The sequence below is a fragment of the Juglans microcarpa x Juglans regia genome, chromosome 1D, assembly GCF_004785595.1.
Source record: "Juglans microcarpa x Juglans regia isolate MS1-56 chromosome 1D, Jm3101_v1.0, whole genome shotgun sequence".
Taxonomy (NCBI): domain Eukaryota; kingdom Viridiplantae; phylum Streptophyta; class Magnoliopsida; order Fagales; family Juglandaceae; genus Juglans; species Juglans microcarpa x Juglans regia.
This window is the reverse complement of record NC_054594.1, coordinates 37227302-37254883: the sequence shown is the minus strand read 5'-3', so window position 1 is coordinate 37254883 and position 27582 is coordinate 37227302. Positions and strand designations below refer to the sequence as shown.

Sequence of the window (27582 nt, the reverse complement as noted above, 5' to 3'; positions counted from 1 at the left end):
GCATTACCTGCATTCTAAGGAAAATTTTGATGATTACAACCTTCGTTAAACCTGCAGTTCACACATAATATCATAGATTTTATTGTCTCCAATATGTAATCTCATAGATTTATTACTGTCATTCTAAATTCTAATCCTTTGCTTTGAAGCGCACTTTCTGTATGGCGATCAAATTTGGTGTTTGGTGTTCTAGCTGATTTGACTGTGAATTTACAGAATAATGAAACATTTCTTCAGCAACGAGGATTTCAACTTATTTATTTTCTGGTTCTTTCTTGAAGGAGGCTTCTCTCCTTGGTGGAAGGTTCACCAATGGGATATAAGTGCAGTAAGAAAGCAGTATGGATTATGGAACAGTGATCGCAGTGGTGCGGCTGGAACTGAGGCTGCTGAAGCTGCGTCAGACCTAATGAAGGAAACATTTCTAGTAAAGCAGCGTCTGAAGATTGATATTCCTAATTTTAATTTGGGAATTTTGCCTGTTCTCTTCTTCCCAAGTGCAATTTTTGCCTCGACAAAGTTTACATTTTGTTTTTGTTGTGTTCAATTCCAGCCATCCATTGTTTGACCGAAATCCCACATGGTTGTATTGGTCTCGTTGAGTTTCATAGTTCATCTGAATGTCCGTTTGGGCTTATTGGTGTCTACGTGAACTTCAAAGTTCATTTTGCTTTTCAGAACGTTTGGTTCTTTTTATGTTACTGAGCTTTATTGTACGATGTTGTATTTATAGTTTTTTTCCTCTGAGTTTGTAACTTCCTTTGATTTTAACATAGATGCTTGCATTCCCGTTCTAATTGGATCTTCAACTTGAATGCAGAGGAGCCAGCTCCAGTAGAGGAGAAAAGGCTTGCTGCTTGCCTGCTTGGGGAGCTGATTTTGTTCCTGATGACTTAGTCCGCGACGAAAAAAGACTTACTGAGGCCCTTTGAAAGGTGAACTTTGGGAATCTTTCAAGCTTTCTACTTCTGCTTCTTGTGTCGTTTCATTTTATATTATTCAAGACATGAATTCCAGATGGCATGCTTTCTACCATTTGCTTTTATTTGGTTTTAATCAAATTGCTATTGTTGTGCAGCCTGTGCACGTTCTATGAACAGGAGGATGAAAGGAAGAAGGAAGAGAAGGAACAAAGAAACCGCAAATATAATGTCAGATTGAATGATGAAGAATGACCTCTATTACAGTACTGTCAAGCGATCACATGTGAACTCCTTGTCTGGTTAATCTTTTCAATTAGCGATCTCCTAATTGATTGCATTAAGTCCATTCGCGACATATTTTTACATTCTGAGATGACATGTAGAATGAACGAGATGCATAATGAAGAACCCAAGAATGATTTTCTGCACTAATCTTGATTTTTATCTGGTCTTTAAGCTGGATTCTACCGGCGAACACTTGAATCTATGATTTTGTCAAGAAAAATGATATTATGCTATTAAATATGCACACTAAATATGTCCACTTATATATATATATATATTTTTTTTTTTTTTCTTAATGATTAAGTAAGTGACCATTAGTGATATATATATATTTTTATTTTTTTCTTAATAGATAAGAATGTTTAAAAAATGATTAAATAAAAATAAAAAAATTCATTTGTACTAATGTGCACATTTAATAGTTACCCTAGCATTGTCCTTTTGTCAAGCGAGGTTCAGAACATTTCCGAGAAGGGAAATGACACTCTTACCAATAGTGACTACAAAGAATTCTTATCGACTGCATGTTTCTTTTTTTCTTTTTAACTATTTTTTTTTTCTAAGTATTTCATAGATAAACTAAGTGGCCGGTTACAAGATATTGGATTCAATGGAGTAGAGTCTCCAACAGTCACTTCAAAACATACAAATGAAATACAAGAAAAATAAAAAAGAGGGATCTCGAACTAAAAATTTGATTTTCTCCCATTTCTCACAAAGGATAAGTCGTTTGAAGTAGTTTTTGTATAATATGAGAAAAAGACTATAAAACTATGACGATAAGTCGTAGTGGATTATTGTGTGCTGCATTTTGTTGGTCTGGACTGGTTGAAGGAGACTTTCATGACTACTTTATCTTGATCATTAGTTAGAAAAAGCGGGAACATAGAAAAGTAGCAACCGGCATATGAATCAATTCGCAGGCAAACGACCTTTACTAGTTGTGGAGGCGCATGTGGTTCACGTGCCATTTTTGGAAAGAGGATAAAGGTCGGATCTAATAGATCCAAAGCCACTTATCTAGGTGGTGCTGCGCGTGACAATGGCTGACTCCCCCTAGCACAGCGGCGCGTGAGTTTCACACGCGAGAGCCGTGCGCACTATCTTTTGGTCGGTTTTTTTCTACTGTCCGACATATCAACGGTTGGAGAGTCTGCTGGTATGGCATGTGGCAGTCGTAGGAGGCTGATAAGCAACAAATCGATGCATCTTGGTGCTTTGGACTAAAAATTACAGAAAAACCAGAATAAAAAAACTATAGACAGTTTCGGCGTTGGCCAGACAAGAGAGGGAAACTCCACCCCCCTTTGGGAGGAAAGGATGTGATCTTTGGTAGAGAAAAAAAAAGGCCTCTAGAGAGAGAAACCAAAGTTTTTCAGTCTTTTCAATCTTTGGTTACTTTTTTTTTTCAAGAGTTAGTATTTGGCAAACCATTTAAGAATATGTATTTATTTCTTTTACTTAATAGTTAAGGAAATATTTTTAAATAATTTTGTGATTTTTTTAAATGTTTAAGGGATTTAAAAAAAATAAAAAAGAAGAAAAAAAGGCTATTCGGTGAGAATTCTAGGTGGGTGTAGATGTAGCATCACCATTTCAAAAACCTGCTATTGTGACTTGTGAGAGCTCAATGAGCAATTTGTTTTGAGTAGTATTGTATTTGTACATGTATGTAGAACAAGGAATTCAAAGTGAATGCTATTTGCATTTTCGCGGACTTTGTGTCGGCCTAGCTGGCGGGCAAGAAGTTGCTCCCAAATACTTTTCTCAAGGTTTAAGGGAGTTCCTATCATGCCAATGAAAAATGATATATACAACCGTGCGGAGGAACTGTGCCGTAACCGAAAGAAATGAAAACACTCATTTCCCCCCTACGGCCCTACCCAAAACCAACTTCCAGAGCAAATTCCTTCGTATCCCCCCAAATCACAGAGACTCCTCATCTTTCCCAACTCCTAGAGCAATCTTCCCCAAGTCCGTAGAATAAAGATAAAACCCGAAGCAGAGTTCGAGCAACTCCCGTAAGCCACCTCAAATCATATCTCCTCCTCCTACAGTTCCCGTGAACCAGTCACTCGTCCACACACGTCCAACGGTTTCAACCACCACGTCACATTCTCCTCCACCGTGCAACGTCAAGATCCTCCACAACCCCTACCGTACACCACCATCGCCCAAGTCAACATTGGACGTTCAAGAGGCCCCTGTTTTTGCACCAAAAAATAGAGCACTGGGCTCTCCAATTTTGGGCCACCATGAGCCACTGCAAACCACCACCACGAGAGGGACAACAATTGCGATAGTCGTGGGTAATTGTGGGAAGATAGAATCTGATTCAATTCTAAGGATTCCTCAAAAGCCTGCATGCGGCTCTCTATATTCTCCATTATCTGACAAACATAAATGAAAATTGAAAACAAGTGGTTATTGTTTTTGGTCTATAATCATATCGCATGATTTGCATGCAGAATTAAGAAGTTCAACAAACCCTGGCACTAGCTTCATCCAGTCCTTTGAGGGCATCTGTAATTTTGTCAAACTCCCCTTCGGCTTCTTCACCAAACTGTGAGAGATAAGCTGACCTTTCATCCAAGTACTTTCTTCTTCATCTCCTACCCTCTAAATACCATATCTCTTTCTGTGTGTGTCGTCTTGGCTGAGGTTCGTTTGGTTGGGAGAGAAAAGTTAATAGAGAAAAGTTGAGAAAAAGGACTCAAGTAGAGGCTACTGGACTCGTATAAGAAGAGGGCTCGACTTTCTGGACGAAGCCTCATGCTTTTCGGTTCTATAAAAAGGGCCAACAGAGTTCAAAGTTGGGTGTGAGTTCGAGAATTTTATTCGGAGTTTTTAGCAGTTTAGTTTTAGAGAGTTTTTAGTAATTTTATTCCAGCTCTCAATTCGCCCATCTCTTTACTTTTCTTCTGCGTGAGTTGCCCAGATCTTTATTTTTTGTTTTGATTTTCCCTCCTTCCGCGTACGGGATGTTTCCTTTTTTTTCTATTATTTAATATTATCTACTGACGCCGGTTCCGCAACAGGGATGCAGGGGCGGTTGTCCCTAGCATTTTTGCATTCCAATATGGGTGTCTAGAATTTGATTTGTTATTTGTATGAACATTCCCGGATTCAAATGAATAATAATTTTTCATTTACAGCCGAGTCATATATAATTGAATGCACTAAATTTTTAGGCCATTTTTAGCTAAAATAATGTTAGATATAGTTGATTTATAAATTCTACGCACTTTCTTTAAAAAATAAATGAAGTTATAAAAAACTATTATTTTTTTATGTTGATCCCAGCTTTACTCAATTTTTTTTTTCAAAAATAATATGTAAAACTTGTACACCTTATAACTACAAATATATTTCTCTTTCTAACTAATCACCATAGACTTGCTTTACAACGTTAACAACTTTCATTTGTTTCACACAACAAGAGAAAGAACACTCTCTCACTATATAATTACCAAATCAAAAAAGAAAAAAGGAGCCACTTTCATGATAAGAATACAGAACAAGCCCACATGATAAGTTCCTATACATTTTCAAACCCATTGTAAAACCAGTGTGTTGACTGCACCCCACGGAAAAAAAGAATAAAATCTCAAAGCAACAAGCATCTTGCATGGCTTTCATACTTCGTATTTGAAAAATAGAAGAAAATATGAATAGTCGAAAAAAAAAAATAACCCAATATTTTTTTTTTTTTATAGTAAAAAAGAGAAAACCAAATTTAGGCACTGCGCTCCAACATCTCCTGGAAAGATCTTTCCTTCTGGAGCTTCATATCTTCGCGAAACTTGGAGATGAACTCCTCCGCCCTTTCATCCACATTTCGCAGTTGTGGCGACGAAGCAATGACCGCTTCCCATGCGTCCTCAACACTGTGTATGCTCTTGCTCCTTTTGGGCAAACTCCTTTCGTCAATCATTTGTTTACCTTTACTTGTTTCTGCGCGCGCGTGCAGAGTGTTTCTGTTCACCGAGGCAGCAGGCCCCTCAAAGAGCTCGTCTATGTGTATAGCAGCGAAGTTCATCTTATGGGACTGGCTGTGGTTGTGACGGCTGTAATGGTAATGTTGGCTGTAGGTGTAGGAGGGTCTAGGTAGAGGGTAGCGTTTGAAGGGAAAAGGGAAGCGAAAGGTGCGCAGGGCTCGGAGGCGGCGAGTGGTGGTTGTGATGACTTTGGAGGTCTTGAGCTTGTGAAGTTTGGATTGGAACGCGAGGTTGAAGCTCTTCCAGGCCTTCTTAGCGAGGTGAAGCTTCTTTGCCAAGCTCGACCGGGACATCAAGATGGTTATAGTTATGTGACAATGATTTGTCTTCTTTGAAGGGAGACGTCGTAACGCTTTGACAGTGAGCTGGTGAGAGTTCAGATCGATCAGATGTTTCTATTGAAGAATTTTTTTTGCATCACATAGAAGCTTGGTTCCAACTTCCCTCTGGTTTTTATTTCTCTTCTATTCTTAACAAAGTTACCAGAATGCCATTTCGGGAATTTGAACAAGGAAGCAAAAGGGTATCTTTGTGAAGGACAATATAAGAGATTTTATTGAAGGAAAGGATCAATAATAAAAAGAAAACAACTGTAGCGTTGGAACAGTTGTGGCCAACAAATCAAGTGATTTCTTAACCATGCAGACTTTACTTTCGGCAGCCATTGAGGCCGGGCCCGACTCAATAGCGAGCAAGCTTGGTTTCCAAGTTTTGAGTGACGAAAGCGAAAATACCATAAAGCCCACTTATTAGTGACGTGGTATTGGTAGAAATGTAGAATGAATGTGACCTTTTATGTCAACATACATTTCTATTTTATTTTATTTTTACAACCAAAAACCTTTGGTGTGGTAGCTGTCAGCTGGGCTACGAAGTGGACAAGAGAATTACCTTAAAACCTCTTTTATATATGTTAGATTTAATTCATTTCGAAAGATCAATCGAGTAATGTTGTACATAATTTATTTCCCCTTGGTTAAATCGGATACCAAAAAGATGGTGATATAATATCAGTCGATTGGATTTTAGATCGGAACACCTTTACCACATTCACCAAAGTTAAGGGAAGGCTATAAGAAGAGCGGCTGTCTTCAATGCAACTTAAAAGAAGTATATATCCTTTTCCTCCGATCTACAGTGTAAATATATTTATACAGGGCATAGCATCAAAGCCAGGACTGTGTCCAACTCCGTTAATATAAGACTACAGAGGACAACTTTGAAGCAGGTGAAGGTAGCTGGTGCCTCTCATTTCTTTTGTCTTCGCCCTTTCAACTCCACAATGTATGGTCGGCAAGCCACCAATTGCCTTTCCAACTTGTAAAGATTGCAAAATAATTGGTCACCTCTTTTTTTCTCAAGAAACAGCAAATGCTCATCCCTTTTCTAGTTGGCTCTGTATACCTTGTGAGACCTTTTACACATGAAATTACCTTTTTTCTTTTCTTTTTTTCTTCCTCTTATTAGCCTGTTTGTCGGATACCCAAAACTCATATTTACATATAAAAAAGCATATATATATATATATATATATATATATATATATATAAATTCTATTTACAATTTTAAGTGGGGGATTGCGTATACCCCTTGAATGTATCGCCCGGTTGAAGGATAAAAAAGCCTATAAAAAAATAAAATATTTTCGCAGAATCAGATTACAGTAACAATTCATCTAAAAAAGTGTAAAAATTAAGTAAAATCTTCTAAATAAGAAAACATCATCACCTCATAACACTGTATCAAAAAAGTTTCAAAAAAGCTATTTAATGACAGATTCTGAACAACAATATATACAAGGTAAAAATCCTTTTAAGTTAACGAAACGTTTATTGGAGGGAAATACATAGCTGGAACTCATGTTGTTGATGATAAGTCACTGGATAGATGGACAAGACATTGATTAATCTCTTATGCCGTTGTGTTGGAATTCATCTAGTTCTGCAACAAGGTGTATGATCCATTCTTTTTCTGAAGCATGTGTTGCAATATTGGTTCGCAGATATTGTAAATGTTCCTACATGAAATAAATTTGAGTTTTAGAAAATCTTGAAGAAAAATAGTGCTATTTCAAATATTTAATTTAAATGTAAGTATTGATTCATTCGTGCCATGATTTACTTGCGAAAATGAAAAGTAGCATTGATAGATAAAGCCTAAATGCTAAAGTAATGTTTAGATAAATGTCGCACGCTTTTCATTAATTATTTGTACAATTTTTTTCCCTCTCGATTTCTCTCTCACTTGCATAACTAATCGCCGCCTCCAGGAGTTTGCTCTGTTTGCTAGGGGGAGGTGGATGAAGCTAAAAGCTTTAGCTTCACCCACCTCCCTTCCTCGCCCCGCCATCAACCTCCTCAGGCGCTGATCTTCAAGACGGTAGAAGAGATCTACCCATTCGAGTGGCGCGTAAACCTCATGCGCAGTCCATACCGTGCGTAAGTTTCATGCGCTGCCATGCCTGCGGAAGGTTTCTGCCGCCACGCGCGGCACCGTTGGGATCAACGGCGTCGGATCTTGTTGTTCCATCTTTTCAACCATTTCCAGGTGTGGCGCGTGTACTGCACGCACTGCCACAGCCTGTGGTGGCCCCTAGCCGGCTATTCGTCTTAGCTTTTTGTTGTTACACTATGTTTCCGCTTTCTCTAACCGAATATTAAGTGAAAGTAGATGTGAAGGTTCCTTCCAGCCAGTCCAAACCAACATGTTGCAGCACACCCCCTTGTACTGTGGCTTATAGCTGCAGGTTAATAGTCAAAAACCGTCTTCAAGCGGTCTCCCCTTGTGGGAATTGGGTGGGAGTTAAATTTTTGACTCCGATCACCCCCCTTTGTTTTCTTACTTTTGTGTTGTAATGTGTGTTGACTTTGGAAAGATTGTAGGGGACTCCCACCCCATTGAACTTGTATTTTGTATTTGTTAGTTTATTTATAAATACTTACTTGAGGAAAAAAAATCTTTTTTTTTTTAGATAATGTCGATTGCTTTTAAATACACGCAATCCCATCACCCTAATGTCTAGCCCTAGTGCTAAAATGCTGGCTTTTTATTGACGGGGAAGAAGATCGGGAAAAATAGTAGCCTATAGCTCTTCAGCTCTTGTGTGTGAGGAAGAATGAGCAAATATTAGAATAGAGAAAATAATAAATAATAATAACTGCCCTAGTACGAGTCTGCTGGAATTTTATTGTGATACTTGGTATGATGTGTAAGGGTATGTAGTGTATCATATTCTACATTACTTGAGAATAAAAAGTTCTTGCTCTTTATATTATTCTAATTGGACTCCAATTATATTATTAATTAATTCTTTTGAAATATAGGCAAGTGGCCATTTGAGCCTTCTATTAGAGTGTTACAAATAGTATCAGAGGTTATCCCAATAAAAAAATGTAAGACTGAATATAAGTGGTAAGATTGTAATACCTCATATAATGTGTAAGGGTATGTGTATGGTGTATGAGATCTCATATTTTTTGAGAATGAGAAATTTTTACTTTTAATAATTGTTCAAAATGAGGTTCTAATTGTATCATTAACTAGTCTTTTTGATATACAGATCAAGTGATTTGAATCTTTTATTAGTATTTTACATTTGTTTTTTTTCTTAGGATGCTGATGAGATGTTGATGGAATATAAAAATAGTGATTTATACCTAAGCGTGCTATATATTTTCTTCTGTATGTAGAGAGTTCCTCCAGGGCTTGCCAATGCATGTCATTATTGGGTTGCTGTAACTCTGTGGAATGATAATTGTTGGCTTAGTTGGATTTTCCTTTTGACCATATTCTGTCATTACTTGTGTACATTACGTTTGCACTTGCGCAACATGCATGCGGAAATGGAGTAAGAAGCCATCCTCCTCTATATTCTTGTTTATAAAGGTAGTAGACTTTCATTTGGGTTAGGTGGTGAGATTGATAGGAATGAGCTAGCTTCAGTCCCATTGGCCATTTTGAAAAATCAATGACCATAGCGCGCCATTGAAATGACTTTGTTGTAATTATTTTTTGGAAGGAAGGAGCACACAGGAATGTTAGTTAACACGAATAACCACCTCTCGATCACCTATCATGGGCTTTGGAAACAAACAGATTCTCAACAAGATTTTCCACACGATGACGGACTCCTAGCGTAATCATGAAAGCAATTATAGTATTGAGTGCTGCTAGCTAGGTGCCGCCAGCTGGACGTGACTCTAGATAAAATTTATTTTTTTAGTTTATTTTTTAATTTTTCTACTCATATTTTTTTAACATTTTTAAATATTTTTAAAAAATATAAAAAAAATTAATACACTAATAGTCACTTTCTTAATCAATAAATAAAAAAATTAAATATATAAACGATCAAAATAAAGAGACAAAATAGAGAGACATAATAACATTATTCCATAGTATTATACTTCAAATTTTTTAAACAAACTCATTTGTTAATTAATCATTTTTTTAAATCACAGAAATATATCGACAACTATAAACCCAGGAGATATGATTATTCTCTACACAAAAGCGCTACAAATTATAAAAAGAATTCTACAAAAGTATATTAATAAACTAATATGATTTTATATAATATATTATATCTATTTTATAATAAAAATAATTTTATAATCTCATATACTGTATCAAAATACATTAATTTATAAATTTATTTTTGTAAAAATTTTTTATGACTAAAATATTTCTCTTTTGTATATTCTATTACTATATATCATTAAAATTATCCAACACTTCACGAGATAAACTGTTCGAGTGAACTTCTACTCTTTAATCTTCAACTTGTTAATATAACAATACAGATAATAAACTTAGTGATGCAAATCTAAAATTGATATAGGATATTCGGATCCAGATTCTATATTAATAGAATTGAATTATTTTAACAGAAATGCTTTTGATCTCGAATTCAGAATATAAAATGTGTCCCGAATGAGATTTTTTTTTTATTTAATGATTAAAAAAGTATTTTTTAATGATATTGTAAATTTTTTTTTTAAAAAAAATATTTATAATGGTTAAAAAATTACATAAAAAAACAAAAAAATAAAAAATAAAATATACTATTCAGTGAAGTGATTCGGACTACTTTTCGATATCCGTAGCAGAACTCTTATTTTAATAAAGTAAATTTGCATAAATATGACACGAAATGATGAAGAATTTTCAGATTGGAGTAATATTGCACATGCGTCGGTACTATAGCTAGCCATAATTTTAGTTAAGGATAGAGAAATGCCAAAAAGTGTCCCGAATAGATTTTTTATTTTTTTTATTTTTATTTAATGATTAGGAAAATATTTCTTAATGTTGTTATGAATTTTTTATTTTTTTTAAAATATTTATGATGATTAAAAAAATATATGAGAAAAATAAAAATAAAAAATGTGCTTTTCGAGACAATTCTTCGAAATATTTTTTCGGGATGTGTAGTGCTGCTCGGATAGAGAAATATCTTGGTCAAAAAGGTCTTTTCAGCCGCACACATCTTGGTCAATAAGCCACGCCTTATGGTCTCCTTTTGAATCTCAAAATTATTTTTTGAATCGTTAAACTTTAAGTTATTTTTTGCATTTTACAGAAATGTTTTACTTTGACGTTTAAAGATGATTTTAATTCTGGTTTGGACAAGATTTTTGACAAGATTCTAATTATTTTATTACGTGTGTTATTTTTATATAATAATTGAGATTTTATCTTTTTGAAAAAAATATTAAAAATTATCATAATCTCAAATTTTTTTAACTATTTGAATCTGACTAGTGGGTTTTTTTAATTTAGTTTCGAGTTTTATTAATAAATATCACTCACAGATTTTTTTTTTTTTTTTTGTCTTCTTTCAATCTCTATTTTTTATTGTAAAAATTTTATATCTAATCATTTTTAAGTATTTTTTTACACTTCATTAATATAATTAGTTGTATTATTTTTTTAATATAAAATAACTGATCAAATCAGTAAAATTAAAAATATACAAAAATAATTATGCATTTTCATTGATTACTTGCAATAATATTATTCTGATACGACCCGTGGAGGGAACTCAGGAAAGAAAAGTAGGTGAAAGAGAAGAAATAAAAACGAAAGGAAGGAAGAAAAAGCGAAGAATAGGTGGAAAGTTTGGATCCGCAAGTCCAACAGTCTTTGCGCCGCCTCGTTTGATTTCGCTAAACAGATTGATATTAAAAATTAAATAAAATATTATTAAAATGTATTTTTTAAAAATTATTTATATTTTAAAAATTTTAAAAATTAAACTATTTATTTTATTTTATATAAAAATTTTAAAAAATTATAATAATTAAATGATATAAAATAAAATAAAATGAGTTAAAAATAATTATAAAAATAAATAATTATTTAGATTCGAAAGTTATCTCGATTCATTTCATTTCATCATTATAATTTTTTATTATTATTTAGATTCAAAACTTATCTCACTCATCTCATTTAATTATTATACAAATTTAATTTTTTTATACAAAATATAATAAATAATTTAATTTTTTTTAATTTTAAAATAATATTAATATTAAAAAATAATATTTTATAATATCTTATTTTACTATTCATAAATTATCTCCAACTCTATCTCTAATCCAAACGGAGTTATATCTAACGCTCCCGTAAACGTGGGACAGTGGAAGTGCAGGGAAGGGGGGCTCGCGTATATAAAGAAATCTATAGCAGGTCACAAAAGTAGAGCGGACGCAAGTAAATCTTGATGGTAAGCCAGGAGGTGAAGCTTTTGGGATTTTGGGCGAGCCCATTTTCCATCAGGGTTGAATGGGCTCTAAAGCTCAAGGGTGTTGATTTCGAGTATATTGAAGAAGATATATTCAACAAGAGCTCTCGTCTTCTGGAACTGAACCCTGTTCATAAAAAGGTTCCAGTCCTGGTTCATGACGGTAAGGTGATGGCTGAGTCGTTCATTCTTCTTGAATACATCGACGAGACCTGGAAGCAAGACCCGTTATTGCTGCCTCAAGATGCTTATGAAAGATCCAAAGCGCGATTCTGGGCTAGAGTTGCAGAAGAAAAGGTAAGTTAATTCCTGTTGGCACTGAAACGATGGTTTTGCATGTTTTGACTTTGTTTGAATCAAACGACAAATTAGAATTAGAAAGGGAGTTAGGGGATTAGTATTTCAACTAAAAAAAAAAAATTGCCAAGAAAAAAAAAATTAAACGAATAAAATGACAAAAAAAGGTCTAGCAATATTACTTGATTTCATCTTTATATTATCCATACTACTATTTTAGCAAGCATTTTTCTTTCAGATCCAGATTTAGTCGATTTTTTTTCCATACGCTACACTAATGAAGTGATTGTTGGGACCCTTATTATTTTTATAATGTATATTTAAGGGTTTATTAATATAAATAAAAAAAAAAATACTCGGTGTGTAAAGTGATTGAATTGAAAATTTATTTGGCAACGTATGCTTATTGCTTTTGAGCTGTAAGGAGACATGGGCCCGAGGTCTTAGAAATTTGTTCCATCGACTTTATTATCATTTATTCATTTTATAGATAAAAATGTCAATTTGTTTTGGTTGCTTGGGTGATAGCTGCTGGAAGCTTCATTTACTGCTATGGTCTCCCACGGTGAGAATAAAGAAAAGGCACTGAAATCAGCCATAGAGGTGGCGGAGAAGATAGAGGAAGAGATGAAAGGGAATGAAAAGAAGTTTTTGGGAGGGGAGAGTATTGGGTATTTGGACCTTGCAATGGGATGGATAGCTCACTGGCTGCCTATTTGGGAGGAAGTTGGATCTATGCAGATTGTGGACCCTTCCCAATTTCCTGCCACCACTGCCTGGTCGAAGAGGTTTCTGGATCACCCAGTGATCAAGCAAAACTTACCACCTAGAGACAAAATGCTTGTTTATTTTCACGAGCGCAAGAAAATCTTGGGTGGTTCAGGGTAGGTTCGCAGTGTTTATTTGATCAGTACGTGTGCGCCCTGTCGTACATCTTAAAGTTTCTAATATAAATATTGTAATTTCAATAATGTCACGTACTGTACAAGCTTCTTCTGTATTATCAACTATTCCCAGTATGTATTGATCAATAAATTTGAGTACCGTGCCCCTTTTTTAGTAAGAGTTGGAAGAAAAAGATAGTGAAAAGAGCAGGTTTATATTTCGCATAAAAATGCTTTCGAGGGAAATTGGTGGAAGAAGCTCTGGAGGTGGAACGGAGAATATTATTCTTAACTCGTAGATAAGTACTTTCATTCCCGCAGATACACAAGTGCGACAGTACAGGTACCAAACCAGACGTCATAGCCTCAGGAGGGAGGACTTTATTACGAACTACACAAACTGCAACAGTACAACTACAGCTTTGATTAAAATTACATGCTACTCAAAAGCTTAGTCCCTACGCCTAGGCGACCCGGATGAGTCCGAGCTGAACAGAGTCGTCTCGTCCCTATTATACTTCAGCCTTCTAGCTTCCTCCCTGTCAATGCGGTATGCGTTTATTAACACATCCTCTGGAAGTGCCCGCATGGTCGACAGCCTTCCAGCAAGTGCGTTAATCTTGGCATTGTCGTTTGTCTTGAATGCCACCCACTCGAATCCCTGATTTCCTGCCTTCTTAATGACGGCGAAATTTTGTGGCACTGTCAAAGCCTGGCCTTCCCGAACCTCCCCGTCAAATACGTTCTGTCCGTTCTCCCCGACCACCTGAAGCCTGGCGTTGCCCCTGATTACGTATATCACACTGTGGGAGTTCAAGTTGTAGTGTGGTGCTACGAGGGCATTCTGCACATTTTTCAAATGATCAAATTAACCATGTTAGTAATTATAATTTATGACTGGGACATTGCAAATTACTCATACGTGTTGGTATTAAACATGATTATGTAATATTCATTGGTTTTGCGTTTCGCATTTTGATTTTTTTTTTTTTAAGTTTTCATGGGGGTCTTATCTCTTACCCTGTAGAGGACACCTCTCTCGGCACTTAGCTGGATGTACCTAAGGATGGGGAGGTTGAAGCTGTTGAGGCTGGTGATGCGACCGCCGCGTTCATTGTAAACATCAGCGCGTTGTGGGTCGGCGATGTTGTGTTTGAGCCTCAGCGTGCAGAAGGTTTCCTCCACGCCATTGTCTCTGTCCAATCCCCTCTCTTCTTGTTCTTCTCCTCTGCTTTGTGGGCTCAGCACCCGAAGCTCATCCTCGACGGTGACGATTATACCCCTCTGGTCATCTCGGTTCTGTATCCTCATTGCCAGCTCGTTGTCAATGTTGAAGCTGTCGGCCAGAAACTCTTCGTCGAAGCCATTGAATATGTTGCTGCCACTTTGCTGGCTTCTCTCTCTTTCTTCCGGGCTTTGGCTCCTGCTCCTGCTCCGGCTTCCTGGCCAGCTCTCTCTGCGTCTCTGGCGACCACCTTCTTGTTGTTGGTGTGGGTTCCCAGCTAGGTAGAATCTCTGAATCATAAATTACTAAAGTAAGTACATCTCTAATGAAAGGCCCCAGTGATTCATGATGTTAATACTAACAAGTTAGAGAATCTCATTGTTTACTTTAGTTATATCAAACTATAGGTAAGAAAAATAGAGTGAATAAGGAGGCGAAGCAGGGGTTAATTCTTTGTACTCACCCTAGCGTTTTCGTCGAGCTGGTTCGCCTGATTTGACGTGTCGTAGAGTATCACGACAATAAGCTGGGATTCGCCATCGTTGTAAATCCAATGAGCCACTCCGGCCGGAATAGCAACGACGTCACCCTCCCGGATCTCTCGAACCTTCTGGTGCTGGTCTCTACTCAGACGTTGTGAGCCCTGTTCTCCTCTAAACTGTGATGAGGATTCCGATTGGAACGTCTCGGGACAACCTGGGATTGCAGCTCCGTGAAGACCTCTACCTGCATGTATTGATATTGACGAAATTAACGTTTATAATTCTGAGTTAGCATGCATAGTCATAAACAAAACTAAAAGCCGTCACTGCGGAGCTCCCTAACGAAGGAATACGTGCCTTGGACAACATAGACGAGGCGAGGGGCATTGGAGAATGAAGGCAACAATAGGCCTCTACGTTGGATAGTGTGGCGGACCAGATCAACTCCGGCACACCGGAACTGTTCATCATTTCTGTTCCAGTACTCGGAGAGACCGGCCTCGGATTCAATCCGCCGGCCGGGTTCTTGAGCGTTTAAGTTGTTGATGCGGCACTCGGTCTGGAACCGTTGTTGCTGCTGCCTTTGGGATTGACCTGTGACTTGCTCCAACTGAGCAAGGCAGCCATGGAAGAGAACGAGAAAGCAAAGGCTAAGAGAGAACAAAGAGGAGTAAGCCATGGTGGAACTCCCTTAAAAACTCTGTTGTGGTGAAGATGGTGTCTTGGTTAGGGTGGTATTTATAGGGGTAAGAAATCGGAGAGGTTTTGGCACGCGGCGAAGGGTTGGGGAGATGCTTGTTCTTTGTTGTGCATGTCTCTATTTGTTGCATGGCTGCAAAATAGTACTTTGTTAACACATAATATTTTCGGTTATGGTATGTGGCACCCATTAGCTGAGAAGAATATAGTGCTTTTGGAAGACTGCTGTGGGGTGGACGAGGGTCGATCATCCTCAATGAAGGTTTAAGAAGGATTGGTAACCGAGTTGGGATGGATGATAGATCAGATGGTTGTGGTCTTTCTGGAGGTGCACGTATGAGACTTGTATGTGTCTTAGTTGCATGGCTAGCTGCCAGATGACCTTACATTCTTGACACCTATATGTTTCATAGTTTGTTTTGGTTATGGTAGGTGGCGATGATATGCTGTGAATAGTTCAGTCCCTGATGCTTAAATACTAATTAAGAAGTCGACAAAAAGGGGGAGAGGGAAAACCTTAATTAATTGTCTCTTTTTTTACTTGCTTTGGTGAGCCTTTGATCAAGGTGCAACTTTTTTCAATGATGATAATTATTGAAGTTTTGTTTTTGTTCTTGGTATTAAATTTTGCCCGTTCTGTTTTGAATATCCAATTATAGTTTATCTTTCATTATTAACCAGATAAATCATTAAATTACACTGTCTTGTGAGGTTTGCATCTTCGGGATATTAAGGTCTTGTTCGAACTTACACATACTTCTCAAAACTTTTCATAATTCCATACACCCGAGTGACAGTCCACTCCCCCTCCCCTCGGTTTCCTTGGTGTCCTTGCCTTATCAGTGATTGTTGATGTCGTGTTTCGTATCATGGGCAACCTAGCAGTTCCTCTTCATGACCTGCAAGATTCACAAAGGTGAAAACTTGGGGTGGTGAGAGACACCTCTGATCTCTGATGTCTAAGTTAGTATATCTCTTTTTGCGGGAAATGTGCTTGGAGAGAGTATTCAAGAAAGTGAGTACGAGTCAAGATCCTTTTACCTGAGCCCGGGATTTGCTTATATGCCCAATCATGGTGGCCCCCACTCACTGCTGGCAGATCGTGCAAGGGCGTACAGAGCGTTGTATTGGTGGCATGGTTCTTCTCTGCCACGTCAACTGTCACCTTGTCGTATCTTAAGTGGGTCGCCCTTTCTTTCACTGTTTGTCTCTTGTGGCAAGTAAGGGGAGGTGCGAGTACTGTCGTGATTATAGGGATGAGTAGACATTCTGCTATGTCATTACGTGCTGGTCCCTCTGGCCATTTAATACAGCATGCTCGTTGTTCGGCGGTGTGGGCTATGGTCTGAACAAGGCGATGTAACTAGTCACCGTATTTGATGGGCCTTCTACTCTCTTTCCTTCAATTCCTATTTGCATGACTACCTACTGGCCGGCTTGGGCCCTGAGGGAAACAAACCCTATGCGGCCCGAAAGGGGAAGTAAACTCCCTTATCAGTGATGATGCTTTTGTAGAAACTAGGGTCGCTTAAATTAAGTTCAACATAAGTACAGTAGAATATTAGTAGTACTATGTCCTCCGTATTCCGAACTTACCTAATATATATATATATATATATATATATATATATATATTGAAAGAATCATTAGATATTCTTGTAATATAAAATACTTAGTACTCTTATCCTATCATAATATGTTTTATAATTAAATTTGATTGTACAAGTACTAATTTTAATTTACATGATATATTATAATAGGATAGAAATATCACATCCTATCATAAAGTATCAATTTTGTCATATTTTATTTCCAAATTAATAATGAGTTGCACTGCAAGTGCCACTTTATAAAAATTGAGAAATAATATTTACAATCATGGAGTGCACAAGTATTGTACAATTCATTTGAAAAAAGTGAATAAATACAGAATTCACGTGAAAAAAATATTTTTTAATAGTGCACCTCATTCTTTTTCAAAAGAATTATGTGACGTTTGCATACTCTACGATTGTATCTAACATTACTCATAAAAATTTGACCGACACAATTATGATGTGCCAGTTATATTCCATTTACTGCCAAGTGCCAAATCAAGATTTACTCAAGAATTTGTGGGGGTCAATTATGAACATACTAAGGTTGTATTTGGTTACTAAACTGAACTGAACTGAACTCATCTCAAACAAATCATTGATACAACTTCTTATAAAAAAAGTTAAATTTATCTCAACCTATTTCATACATTTCAACTTAAAAGTTAAATTCATCTCAACTTAAAAAAGTTAAACATATCTCAATAGAACCCACAAAATATTATTATTCAGAACTCAATTCATCTCACCATCCAATCGTAGCTTAAACGAAGCGAAGAGATCGAAAAGCCTTTAGCACCTTGACAGTCTGTAGATATCAATTCCATTAATTTGTTACAAATCCAGCAAGTTTTAGTTTTCCTCTAAGAAAATGCTTTGCAGCGGTCCATCCAACGTTGAGGCATTAACAGTCCTCTAATAATACTCTGTCACATCAGCAATTTCATAGAAATTACAATCGACTCTTTACACTAGAAGATAAAACACATCTTTTCCTCGCCCCTTCAGAAATCGATTTGAACCCCATTCATAAAACCTTCGCACACCGTAGTTCCCGTCGCCCACCGTCGCACGATACCATCATCAGTTTTTTGAGAAATAACGTGAGAGAGAGAGAGAGAGAGAGAGAGTAGTGTGTGAGGGGAGTTCGGGTGTGGGCTTACCAAGACGAGAGGAGGATGAGAGAGTTGTTGCGGCGTGAAGTGTCCAGAGGTGCTCTCTGTGCGGTGGCGATGGCGGTACAACCACAGCTCACGAGGGGGAAAACGAAATGCTCTATTTTAACGAGCAAAAACAAGAGCTAAACTGAGTGATTGTTCTCACAACTGACCATTTCTGTTGCATTAAAAATCAACCATCATAATTTCGATTCCCAGATAATCTAAACCCAATTAAATATACAGTAACTTGTTACTCGGTAGGAGAACCTTACCTCTATTATAAATAACAAGAGTTTAAACCAAGAAGAAAACAGCAACATGCAAAGCTTGACGCGGCAACTGGACCAGCGACAATGGCTCGATAGCAACAAAAAATAAGAGAGAGAGAGAGAGAGAGAGCTTTTCAGAGAGTGGGGTTATTGATAAGAGATGAAGCCATTAAAAGGGTTGAATGTGTGGCGACCTTCGAGGTTCGAAAAATACGATGGGTAAGATGGCTGAAATGATGGGGAGAGAAGAGAAAAGAATGGAGGTGGCGTTGCAAAGATGAGAGATCGGGAGTAGAAGAAGGGGAAAATAAAAGAAATAGAGGGGAAAAACTAAAAAAGTCTTACTGTGGCTCTGCTGCGGGTTCAAGGTTGGGCGAGGAGTGCTCTGGAGAGGAGGCTTGCGATGGAGAAGGCCGTGCGTTGGTTTGGAGAAGATGATGCTTTGGAGGAGATTTTCTTTCCGTGTGAGAGGGAGGCGAATCGATTTGGAAATTTTTAATGTGATGTGCGGCTATATGATGATTAATTTGGAATGTCTACGTGTCAGTCATATATTGAGGGCTGTTATTTGGAATATAATAGGCTAACCGGTTTTAAGATTTTCTCTTCCTCTAAATACATCGGAAAATATTCACGATACAGTTTCAGCAAAGTTGCTAGCAAATGGAGAGTCAGAGAGATCATGAGATCCGATTGAAGTAAGTCACAAAGCAATTTTTAGGATCTCTTTAAGACGAGAAAATTAGAGAGAAATTACGGTTTTCAACGCTCTTTTCAGGAGGCAGAAGCATATCAAGGAACAATATTATCCTACCAATGTTATTATCTGTTTTGATTAGCAAACAAATTAAAATGGCCTTTTGGGCCTTTTCTCATTATGCTTGCTAATAAAGATTATCTCCAATAATCCTATTGTATTGTATCTTTGTATACGGAATACGGCGCCAACATTACAATGATGAATGATATTTATGCAAAAGACCCTTTAGCCATCAATCGATGTTGTATTTTTTTTTTTTTAGAAAGAGGACGGTATCCCAATTTTATTGATAGCCCTCACTTGTAGCGGAGGAAAATCGTAGTTACAAGCTTGATAACCTGGGGGTTACAAATATTCAAAAACATCAAAACCCAAGCATAAAAAAACCCTAGACATCAAACCATAATACAAGAGGACAAAAAAGAACATAAACCAACCAAAAAAGACCACCACCAAGAAAAAACAGCTCATACAAAAAATAGAATCAAAGAAAAAAAATATGTGAGAAGAGATGTACCTGACTACGATATCTGCAAGTAAGGAAGACCAATTATATGCGTAAAAGACCTCTTAGCTTGCTGGGTAATGTACCTCTATCTTCAAATCAATCCATATTAAGATCCCAGCACCAAGTTTAGCAAGAAAATCAGCCACAACATTGTCTTCCCGAAAAACATGACTCACTCTATAGTCCAGGCACCCAAGGCAAACTTGAAACTCGTTCCAATAATCCTTAAGATACCAAATATTATATTCGCCCTTTTTTTTTATCTAATTAACCAGAATTTGAGAATCAGTCTCAATATCAACCCTAAAAAATCTCAATTTGCCTTGTTAATTCAGCAACTCTCAACACCTTCCAAAAAACTTCTTAATTCAGCAAAATTGTTATAGCCCTGACCAAGAAAAACACAAAAAGCCTCACACATCTTGCCACCAGCATCACGAATGACACCCTCAGCCCTAGCCTGACCAGGATTACCCAAATTACTCACATCCGTATTAAGCTTAACTTTATCTTGCAAGGGCGGGGTGTACTTAACCACAAAAACCTTCTTAGGTTTAGGAGACAACACCGAAATATCCAACCTCTTCAAAATGACAACATCTTGAGTAGGAAGCCTCAGAGGACTCTTATTCAATTGCATGATTCTACAAAGCCAAAGGTTAATAACATGCCAAACCGTCTTAACCTGACCATCATACCTTACTTTACAATGTCTATCCCAAAGCTTCCAAGAAACAATAGATGGAAGAAGACCAAAAATAGTCCTAACTTGAGAGGTCTTACCAGCTCGACGAAATTAGAACTCAATTTGTTCCTGCCAAGTACGGAAAACACCCATATGTACACCTAACTGAACTGACGCCATGTGCCAAATTTGTCTTGCAAAATCACAGTACAGAAAATATGATTAAGATCCTCTATCTGACTCGAAGCACAATGAAGACAATAGAGTGTTGTTTGATCGGTATCACTCATCGTATTTTAATCCCCCTCTCTATATGATCATCGGGGAACTCTTCAGAAGTCCTCACCAGTGATTATCCATCCCTTTTTCTCACTACAGCACCCAATTCCTCCATCGATTCTAGTAAAGTTGGATTAGATTCCTCCATAGTCCACCCACCGGCGGAGGGAGAGAGAAAAACAAAGCATATTCCGCGTGTTCATTGGTTTTCTAGCCGAAAAATTCTAAGGGCATGATTTAAATCCGTTTGAATTCAGAGATGAGTTAAGATGATTTGAAAATAATAAAATAAAATATTGTAAAATATTATTTTTTAATATTATTATTATTTTAAGATTTAAAAATGTTAAATTTTTTATTATATTTTATATAAAAATTTAAAAAAATTATAACGATGAGATGTGATAAGTTGAAGTGAATTAAGAAATGACTTAGAATACATATGCAGCTTGATATATAATCCAGCAGTCGACATTTGATGACTACATTTATATGCGAGTGAAATATGAAGATCTTGGATAATGTGACGATAGCAGAGCATCTAGCACGAACTCGATCGGACAAAAAAAAGACATATTTGTAGGTGCAACAGGGGATATTATTATTAACTCAGAGATGGTAAACTTTCCTTCCCGCAGATACAAGTACGACGTAGTAGGTACAAACTAGTTAGCCTCAACTCCCGTGAGGACTTCGATCCATACTACGGAAACTGCTACAGCTTTTATGAAAATTACTAGGTACATGTACACAAGTACTTCAGATGCTTAGTTCCTACGCTGCCACCCAAAGGACTCCGAACTGAACAGTGTCGTCTCGTCCCTATTATACTTCAGCCTTCTAGCTTCCTCCCTGTCAATGCGGTATGCATTTATTAACACATCCTCTGGAAGTGCCCGCATGACCGAAAGCCTTCCAGCAAGCGGGTTAGTTTTGGCGTTGTCGTTTGTCTTGAATGCCACCCACTCGAATCCCTGATTTCCTGCCTTCTTAATGACGGCGAAGTTTTGAGGCACTGTCAAAGCCTGACCTTCCCTAACCTCCCCGTCAAATACGTTCTGGCCGTTCTCCCCGACCACCTGAAGCCTGGCGTTGCCCCTGATTACGTATATCACACTGTGGCAGTTCATGTTGTAGAGTGGTGCTACGAGGGCATTCTGCACATTTTTCAAATGACCAAAGTAACCATGTTAGTAATTATGACTAGGACATTGTAAATTATTCATACGTGTTGGTATTAAACATGATTATGTGATATGTACTGGTTTTGCGTTTCGCATTTTGATTTATTTCTTTTTTTAAATTTTCATGGGGTCTTATCTCTTACCCTGTAGAGGACACCTCTCTCAACACTTAGCTGGATGTACCTAAGGATGGGGAGGTTGAGGCTGTTGAGGCTGGTGATGCGACCGCCGCGTTCATTGTAAACATCAGTGCGTTGTGGGTCGGCGATGTTGTGTTTGAGCCTCAGCGTGCAGAAGGTTTCCTCCACGCCATTGTCTCTGTCCCACCCCCTCTCTTCTCGCTCTTCTCCTCTGCTTTGTGGGCTCAGCACCCGAAGTTCATCCTCGACGAGGACGATTCTACCCCTCTGATCATCTCGGTTCTGTATCCTCATTGCCAGTTCATTGTCAATGTTGAAGCTTTCGGCCAGAAACTCTTCGTCGAAGCCATTGAACATGTTGCTGCCACTTTGCGGGCTTCTCTCTCTTTCTTGCTGGCGTTGGCTCCGGCTTCGGCTCTGGCTCCTAGTACTCCTGCTTCCCTGCCAGCTCTCTCTGCGTCTCTGGCCGTGTGGGTTCCCAGCAAGGTAGAACCTCTGAATCATAAATTACTGAAATAAGTACAGTCCTTCACGATGTTAATTTGAAAAAGTTTTCATTGTTTATTGGACTTTATTTATATCAAAGTATATGTAAGATAAATGCAGTGAATAACCAAGACCAATAAGGGGTTAATTATTTGTACTGACTCTAGCGTTCTCATCGAGCTGGTTAGCCTGATTTGAGGTGTCGTGGAGTTCAACCAAAATAAGCTGTGATTCGCCGTCGTTATAAATCCAATGAGCTATCCCGGCCGGCACAGCAAGGATGTCCCCCTCCCGTATTTGACGAACCTTTTGGTGCAGGTCTCTGCCCCTCCGTTGTGAGCCCTGATCTCCTCTAAACTGCGAAGAGGACTCCGATTGAAACGTTTCAGCACAACCTGGGATAGCAGCTCCGTGAAGACCTCTACCTGCATGAATTGATTATTACAAAAATGAATGGTTATGGCAGGCATAGTATATTGACAAAACGTATGTAGAGCCATAAGTGCGGTACTCTCTAATACGTGCCTTGGACCACATAGATGAGCGTAGGGGCATTGGAGAATGAAGGCAACAAAAGGCCTCTACGTTGGATAGTGTGGCGGACCAGGTCAACTCCGGCACACCGGAACTGTTCATCGTTTCGGCTCCAGTACTCGGTGAGACCAGCCTCGGCTTCAAATCTCTGAGCGGGTTCTTGAGCGTTCAAGTTGTTGATGCGGCACTCTGTCTGGAACCGTTGTTGCTGCGGCCTCTGGGATCGCCCTGTGACTTGCTCTAACTGAGCACGGCAGCCATGGAAGAGAACGAGAAAGCAAATGCTAAGATAGAGCAAAGAAGAGTAAGCCATAGTGGAACTCCCTTAATTTAAAACTCTTTGCTTAATTATATGGTGAAGATGGGGGCATAGAGTGATATTTATAGTGTGAAAGGTAGATTTATATTTTGCACGCGGCGAATGGTTAATTGGTTAAGGCTTTTGTTTTTCGCTGTGCATGTCTTTATTTGTTGCATGGCTGCAGAACCCCATCTTGCTAACACATAATATTTTCAGTTAGGGTATGTGGCAATCGTTAACCGAGAAGCTTGCATATATTGCTTGTAAGGGTGCAAATCGGCCGGTCCGGTTCGGTGATGAATTTTTGGTCCATTATTTTTTCAGACCAGACTAGATCGGTAGCTATCAGTTTGGTCGTCTAATTATTTTTTTTCTTATTTTAAAAAAAAATCAATTAATAAAAAAAATTATTTAAAATATTAAATTAAAATTTAGTGACTTATTAATGTAGATTATGTAACTAATTTAATAAAAAAATATTTTATATGGTCAATGATAATAAATTAGATAAAAATTACTATATAATTAGCTAATTGATATTATATATTAGTTAATTGATAAAATATTAACAAGTGTTAATAACATATTTAAAATTCTATATTGTTAATTGTGATAGGTTGAATGAAAATTATATAATAAATTGTATAATTATTATATAAATAATATATATATAATTTATTTTTCATTTGGTCCTATCCGGGGTGGAAAAACCCTAGACCAAGATCGGATTGAAACTTTTCAGTCCTCTAAAACGCTCCAATCTGAGTCTCGGTCCAGTCCGATCCAAACTAACCGTTTATCACCCCTACATATAATGCTTTGAAGAATAGATGAGATGCGATAAAAAATTTGTAAATAATAATAAAATTATTTGAATTACAATGTTTAAGTTAAGATCTTTTTATCATCAATCCCTCAACATGCCTTTAGGGCTGTAAATGAACCAGTCTATTCGATAACTCACTCAGTACTCGCTCGGTTAAATGCGAATTGAACTCAATTCGTGAAAAAAAAGCTCATTTGTGAAAGCAGATACCCGCTTGATTTATAAATAACACATACCTGACAAAACTTAACTCGACTCGGCTAAAACTTGTTAAGGTCCGCTCATTTATACTCAAGTCAACTCGTTAACTCGACTCGATTAAAATTCATTGATAAATATATACACAACTATCTATATATATATTAACTAATAATATAAGTATACCACTTTTATAATTAAATATATAATATGAAATCTAATTACTTATGTTTATATAGTGGATATATTTCATAGGTATATTTTATAATTTGTATGATAATTAGTCGATAGAATTTAATCATATACTAGTATGTGAGAACTATATATGAAATAAATAAATGCTATCATACTAAGTGTATTTGTTAATAATATATATAGGCATATAATATATTGTTATTTTGGATAAATATCAATTAGTTAGATATTAATTTATTTATAAATTTTTTAAAATTTTATAATCTAATAGGGGTTCTACTTGTTAGTTGTATAAATTCAATATTAGATCTTTTATTTTTATTTATTTAATTTATTAATTATTAAATCTTATTCAAAAAATAAACAATTCAAGCTTGAGCTCAAGTTCGGCTCGACTCGAACTCATTTGTGGGATGAGTTCGAGCTTGAACTTGAGTTGAGAGTTTAGGTTATCGAGCCGAGCTCAAACAAAGAATAATTAAAATTTCGAGCTCGAATATTTTGAGTCTAGGCAAGCTTGGCAAGTCAAAGATCGACTCGGCTCGGTTCACCTCGATTACAACCGTACATACTTTCATATGATATCAAATGATTAGTTTATAAGTAAAATAAAATAAATAATTTTTAATTATTTAATATATTATGAGATATAATATGATGATGGCAAAACGAAAGACCAGTAGTATTAGTCTTACAAATATTGGGCGTGTGGCAATACCTTAGGTTGGGCCTTCTGTAGTGTCAATTAACCCGATAGCTTGGGTCTAAACTTCGAGGTTTGACCCTTTTCTATATTGCTTGAAGTTAATGACCTCTTATTGTACTTTCAAGTCCGATAGTTTTCTGGTGTACAATATCTGCCTCTATTTTAGGATTGTACGTTGGCTTTTAATTAATTCAGACTAAGGTCCATTTCGATTGAGAGATAAGTTAAGATTATTTTATTATTATTTATAAATTTTAACTTATAAATTTCAATACTATTCATAAATCATCTCAACTCATCTCTTAATTTAAATAGGGCCTAAATGTTGTTGATGTTCAAAGTTTAAACGCTTGATGAAAATTGGAAAAGATTAAAGTAGTAGTGTTCCTCAGATTACCAGTTCTATGAGCATATGATATAAACTTACCACCTCTTAGAAACTCACAAATTTATGTTTACGTCCACGATGGAAATCGGTTCCTTAATGTATAACCTTTTCAATTGAGTGGTAAATGAAATATTTCTATCGCATTCCAAGTACGATGTTGCGTCATTCCGGAGTTATAGATTTATTAACACAGGTGAACTTGTAAGATTCATTATTAGTCAGAGCATTAGCAATGACCTAGTTTCTGACTGTTCATCCGGGCCAAAAAAACCCGGCCTGGTCTGAAATCCAGGAAACCATATTCTGGTTCTTGGTTCCGGTCCGGAATAAATCCGGGCCAGAACCTAGGTTGCAAAATCCGGGCACACCCGGTCCGAATACCGGATTTTAAACCCAGAACCCAGATTTTTATTTTTATTTATTTTTTATTTTTATCAATTTGAATGTTTTGTGAACATAATCAATATTGGATAGAACCGCTTTGTCCAGTGTCCATAACCAATGTAATTAAAGTACTTTAGTAGCCCATGGGCCCTTACGAACTTGAGTCTACCCCTGTTTCCTGAACCTCGGAGCTCTTGAATCCAATTAAGTAATATTGGATAGCATAAAAGATAAGGGCCCAAGGCTGGTGGCATTAAAACGTACGTCCCATGAAAGTGGAGTATGGGTTATCTTTGATGGGTCCCATGCAACGTGCAATAGTATTGGACTATGTATTTGTATATGCATTTACATATTTACATGATATGATCTTAAATTGAGCTGAATTATGCATATCTAAAAATTTGCATAACTATAAATAATATTTCTATAAATTTAAAGATGTACTGTTCACTCTCCAAATCTATTTTATTACTTTTTTCTCTCTTCTCCTCCCTCTCTCTCCACCAACGGATAGAATTTTAAGAAAAAAATTCTAGTGGGTGCTAAATGAGAGAATTTGTAGTGGTGCTAATTGCAAAATAAAAAAAAAAAGAAAAAAAGTAAATAATAATATTTTATTATTTAGCTCAAAGATGCATAATCCAATATGAGAGTTTTTCTTTATATGCAAAATCAATCTCCAAAAAATGTGATTTTGTACATGCATATAGAGAAATCAATGCTAGTGCTCCAAAAGAGGTTTTAACTGTCTAAAATTCAAAACATTCAAATTGAAGAGAGAGAGAAAAAAAATCTGGGTTCCGGATTTAAAACCCGGATTCATCCGAGTTTGACCTGGACTAACCCGGTCCGGGTTTCGGCCCGGGTTTAGAACCCGAGTTCCTGTCTGGGTATACACAGGTTCTTGGGCCAGAACCTGGATGAACAGTCCTAACCTAGCCATTGTCAAGTCCAAATTTTGGCTGGAACTTCAAATTTTGTCTATAGCATTAACCTTTGGCTAGGTAAATCCACATTGAACTAACTATCTTAAAATCAAAATAATAATATTATATTATATATTTTAATAATATTTTTACAAAAAAAATTGTAATATTTTGTAAATGCACTTCATATATTAATTAATAATTTAATTTTTACATAAAGTTTATTACAAATTTCTTGCTTTTAATCACAATACTACTTGGCTGTAAATTTTGCAAACTCTCTACCATACAAAATATAAAGTTTGCAAATTCTAAAAAACTTAGTTTACTATTGTGATTAAATACAAAAGATAAATGTTCTCTTTACATAAGTTTTTACCAACACATCTTCTACCAACATAGAAAATGAGAAAATTGTAAATCTACCAACACAGTTGGTACCATATAATTACAAATCTAACACAAACCACAAAAACAAATTCTAGTTTCTAACAACACAGTTCTACCATATAATTGT

At 36.7% G+C, this 27582-nt stretch overlaps 4 protein-coding genes across 4 annotated transcripts; 1 reads left to right on the top strand and 3 right to left on the bottom strand.

Annotated features, from left to right (window-relative positions):
• Positions 1-4891: 4891 nt before the first annotated feature.
• On the bottom strand, positions 4892-5649 carry LOC121243149. Its single transcript, XM_041141219.1, has one exon. It carries the CDS (start codon positions 5497-5499, stop codon positions 4945-4947), a length of 555 nt encoding a protein of 184 aa, XP_040997153.1. The 5' UTR covers positions 5500-5649; the 3' UTR covers positions 4892-4944.
• A 6243-nt stretch (positions 5650-11892) lies between these two features.
• LOC121265387 (glutathione transferase GST 23-like) lies at positions 11893-13519 on the top strand. Its single transcript, XM_041169003.1, has 2 exons — positions 11893-12248; positions 12777-13519. The coding sequence occupies exons 1-2, from the start codon at positions 11931-11933 to the stop codon at positions 13134-13136; spliced, it is 678 nt and encodes a 225-aa protein (XP_041024937.1). The 5' UTR covers positions 11893-11930; the 3' UTR covers positions 13137-13519.
• Positions 13397-15559, bottom strand: LOC121265367 (legumin B-like). The gene is made up of 4 exons (XM_041168979.1): positions 15197-15559; positions 14821-15083; positions 14153-14647; positions 13397-13976 (listed from the first exon to the last, which is right to left on the bottom strand). The coding sequence occupies exons 1-4, from the start codon at positions 15516-15518 to the stop codon at positions 13584-13586; spliced, it is 1473 nt and encodes a 490-aa protein (XP_041024913.1). The 5' UTR covers positions 15519-15559; the 3' UTR covers positions 13397-13583.
• A 5815-nt stretch (positions 15560-21374) lies between these two features.
• On the bottom strand, positions 21375-23493 carry LOC121265377 (legumin B-like). Its single transcript, XM_041168991.1, has 4 exons — positions 23130-23493; positions 22767-23029; positions 22122-22613; positions 21375-21951 (listed from the first exon to the last, which is right to left on the bottom strand). The coding sequence occupies exons 1-4, from the start codon at positions 23449-23451 to the stop codon at positions 21562-21564; spliced, it is 1467 nt and encodes a 488-aa protein (XP_041024925.1). The 5' UTR covers positions 23452-23493; the 3' UTR covers positions 21375-21561.
• Positions 23494-27582: the final 4089 nt, after the last annotated feature.

Coding starts and splice junctions, on each gene's coding strand:
- LOC121265367 (XM_041168979.1), bottom strand. CDS start 15,518: ATGGCTTACTCCTCTTTGTTCTCTCTTAGCCTTTGCTTTCTCGTTCTC. Junction 15,084..15,196: donor CCTCGTCTATGTTGTCCAAG/GCACGTATTCCT, acceptor CAATACATGCAG/GTAGAGGTCTTCACGGAGCT. Junction 14,648..14,820: donor AGCTCGACGAAAACGCTAGG/GTGAGTACAAAG, acceptor TTTATGATTCAG/AGATTCTACCTAGCTGGGAA.
- LOC121243149 (XM_041141219.1), bottom strand. CDS start 5,499: ATGTCCCGGTCGAGCTTGGCAAAGAAGCTTCACCTCGCTAAGAAGGCC.
- LOC121265387 (XM_041169003.1), top strand. CDS start 11,931: ATGGTAAGCCAGGAGGTGAAGCTTTTGGGATTTTGGGCGAGCCCATTT. Junction 12,249..12,776: donor CTAGAGTTGCAGAAGAAAAG/GTAAGTTAATTC, acceptor CTTGGGTGATAG/CTGCTGGAAGCTTCATTTAC.
- LOC121265377 (XM_041168991.1), bottom strand. CDS start 23,451: ATGGCTTACTCTTCTTTGCTCTATCTTAGCATTTGCTTTCTCGTTCTC. Junction 23,030..23,129: donor GCTCATCTATGTGGTCCAAG/GCACGTATTAGA, acceptor CAATTCATGCAG/GTAGAGGTCTTCACGGAGCT. Junction 22,614..22,766: donor AGCTCGATGAGAACGCTAGA/GTCAGTACAAAT, acceptor TTTATGATTCAG/AGGTTCTACCTTGCTGGGAA.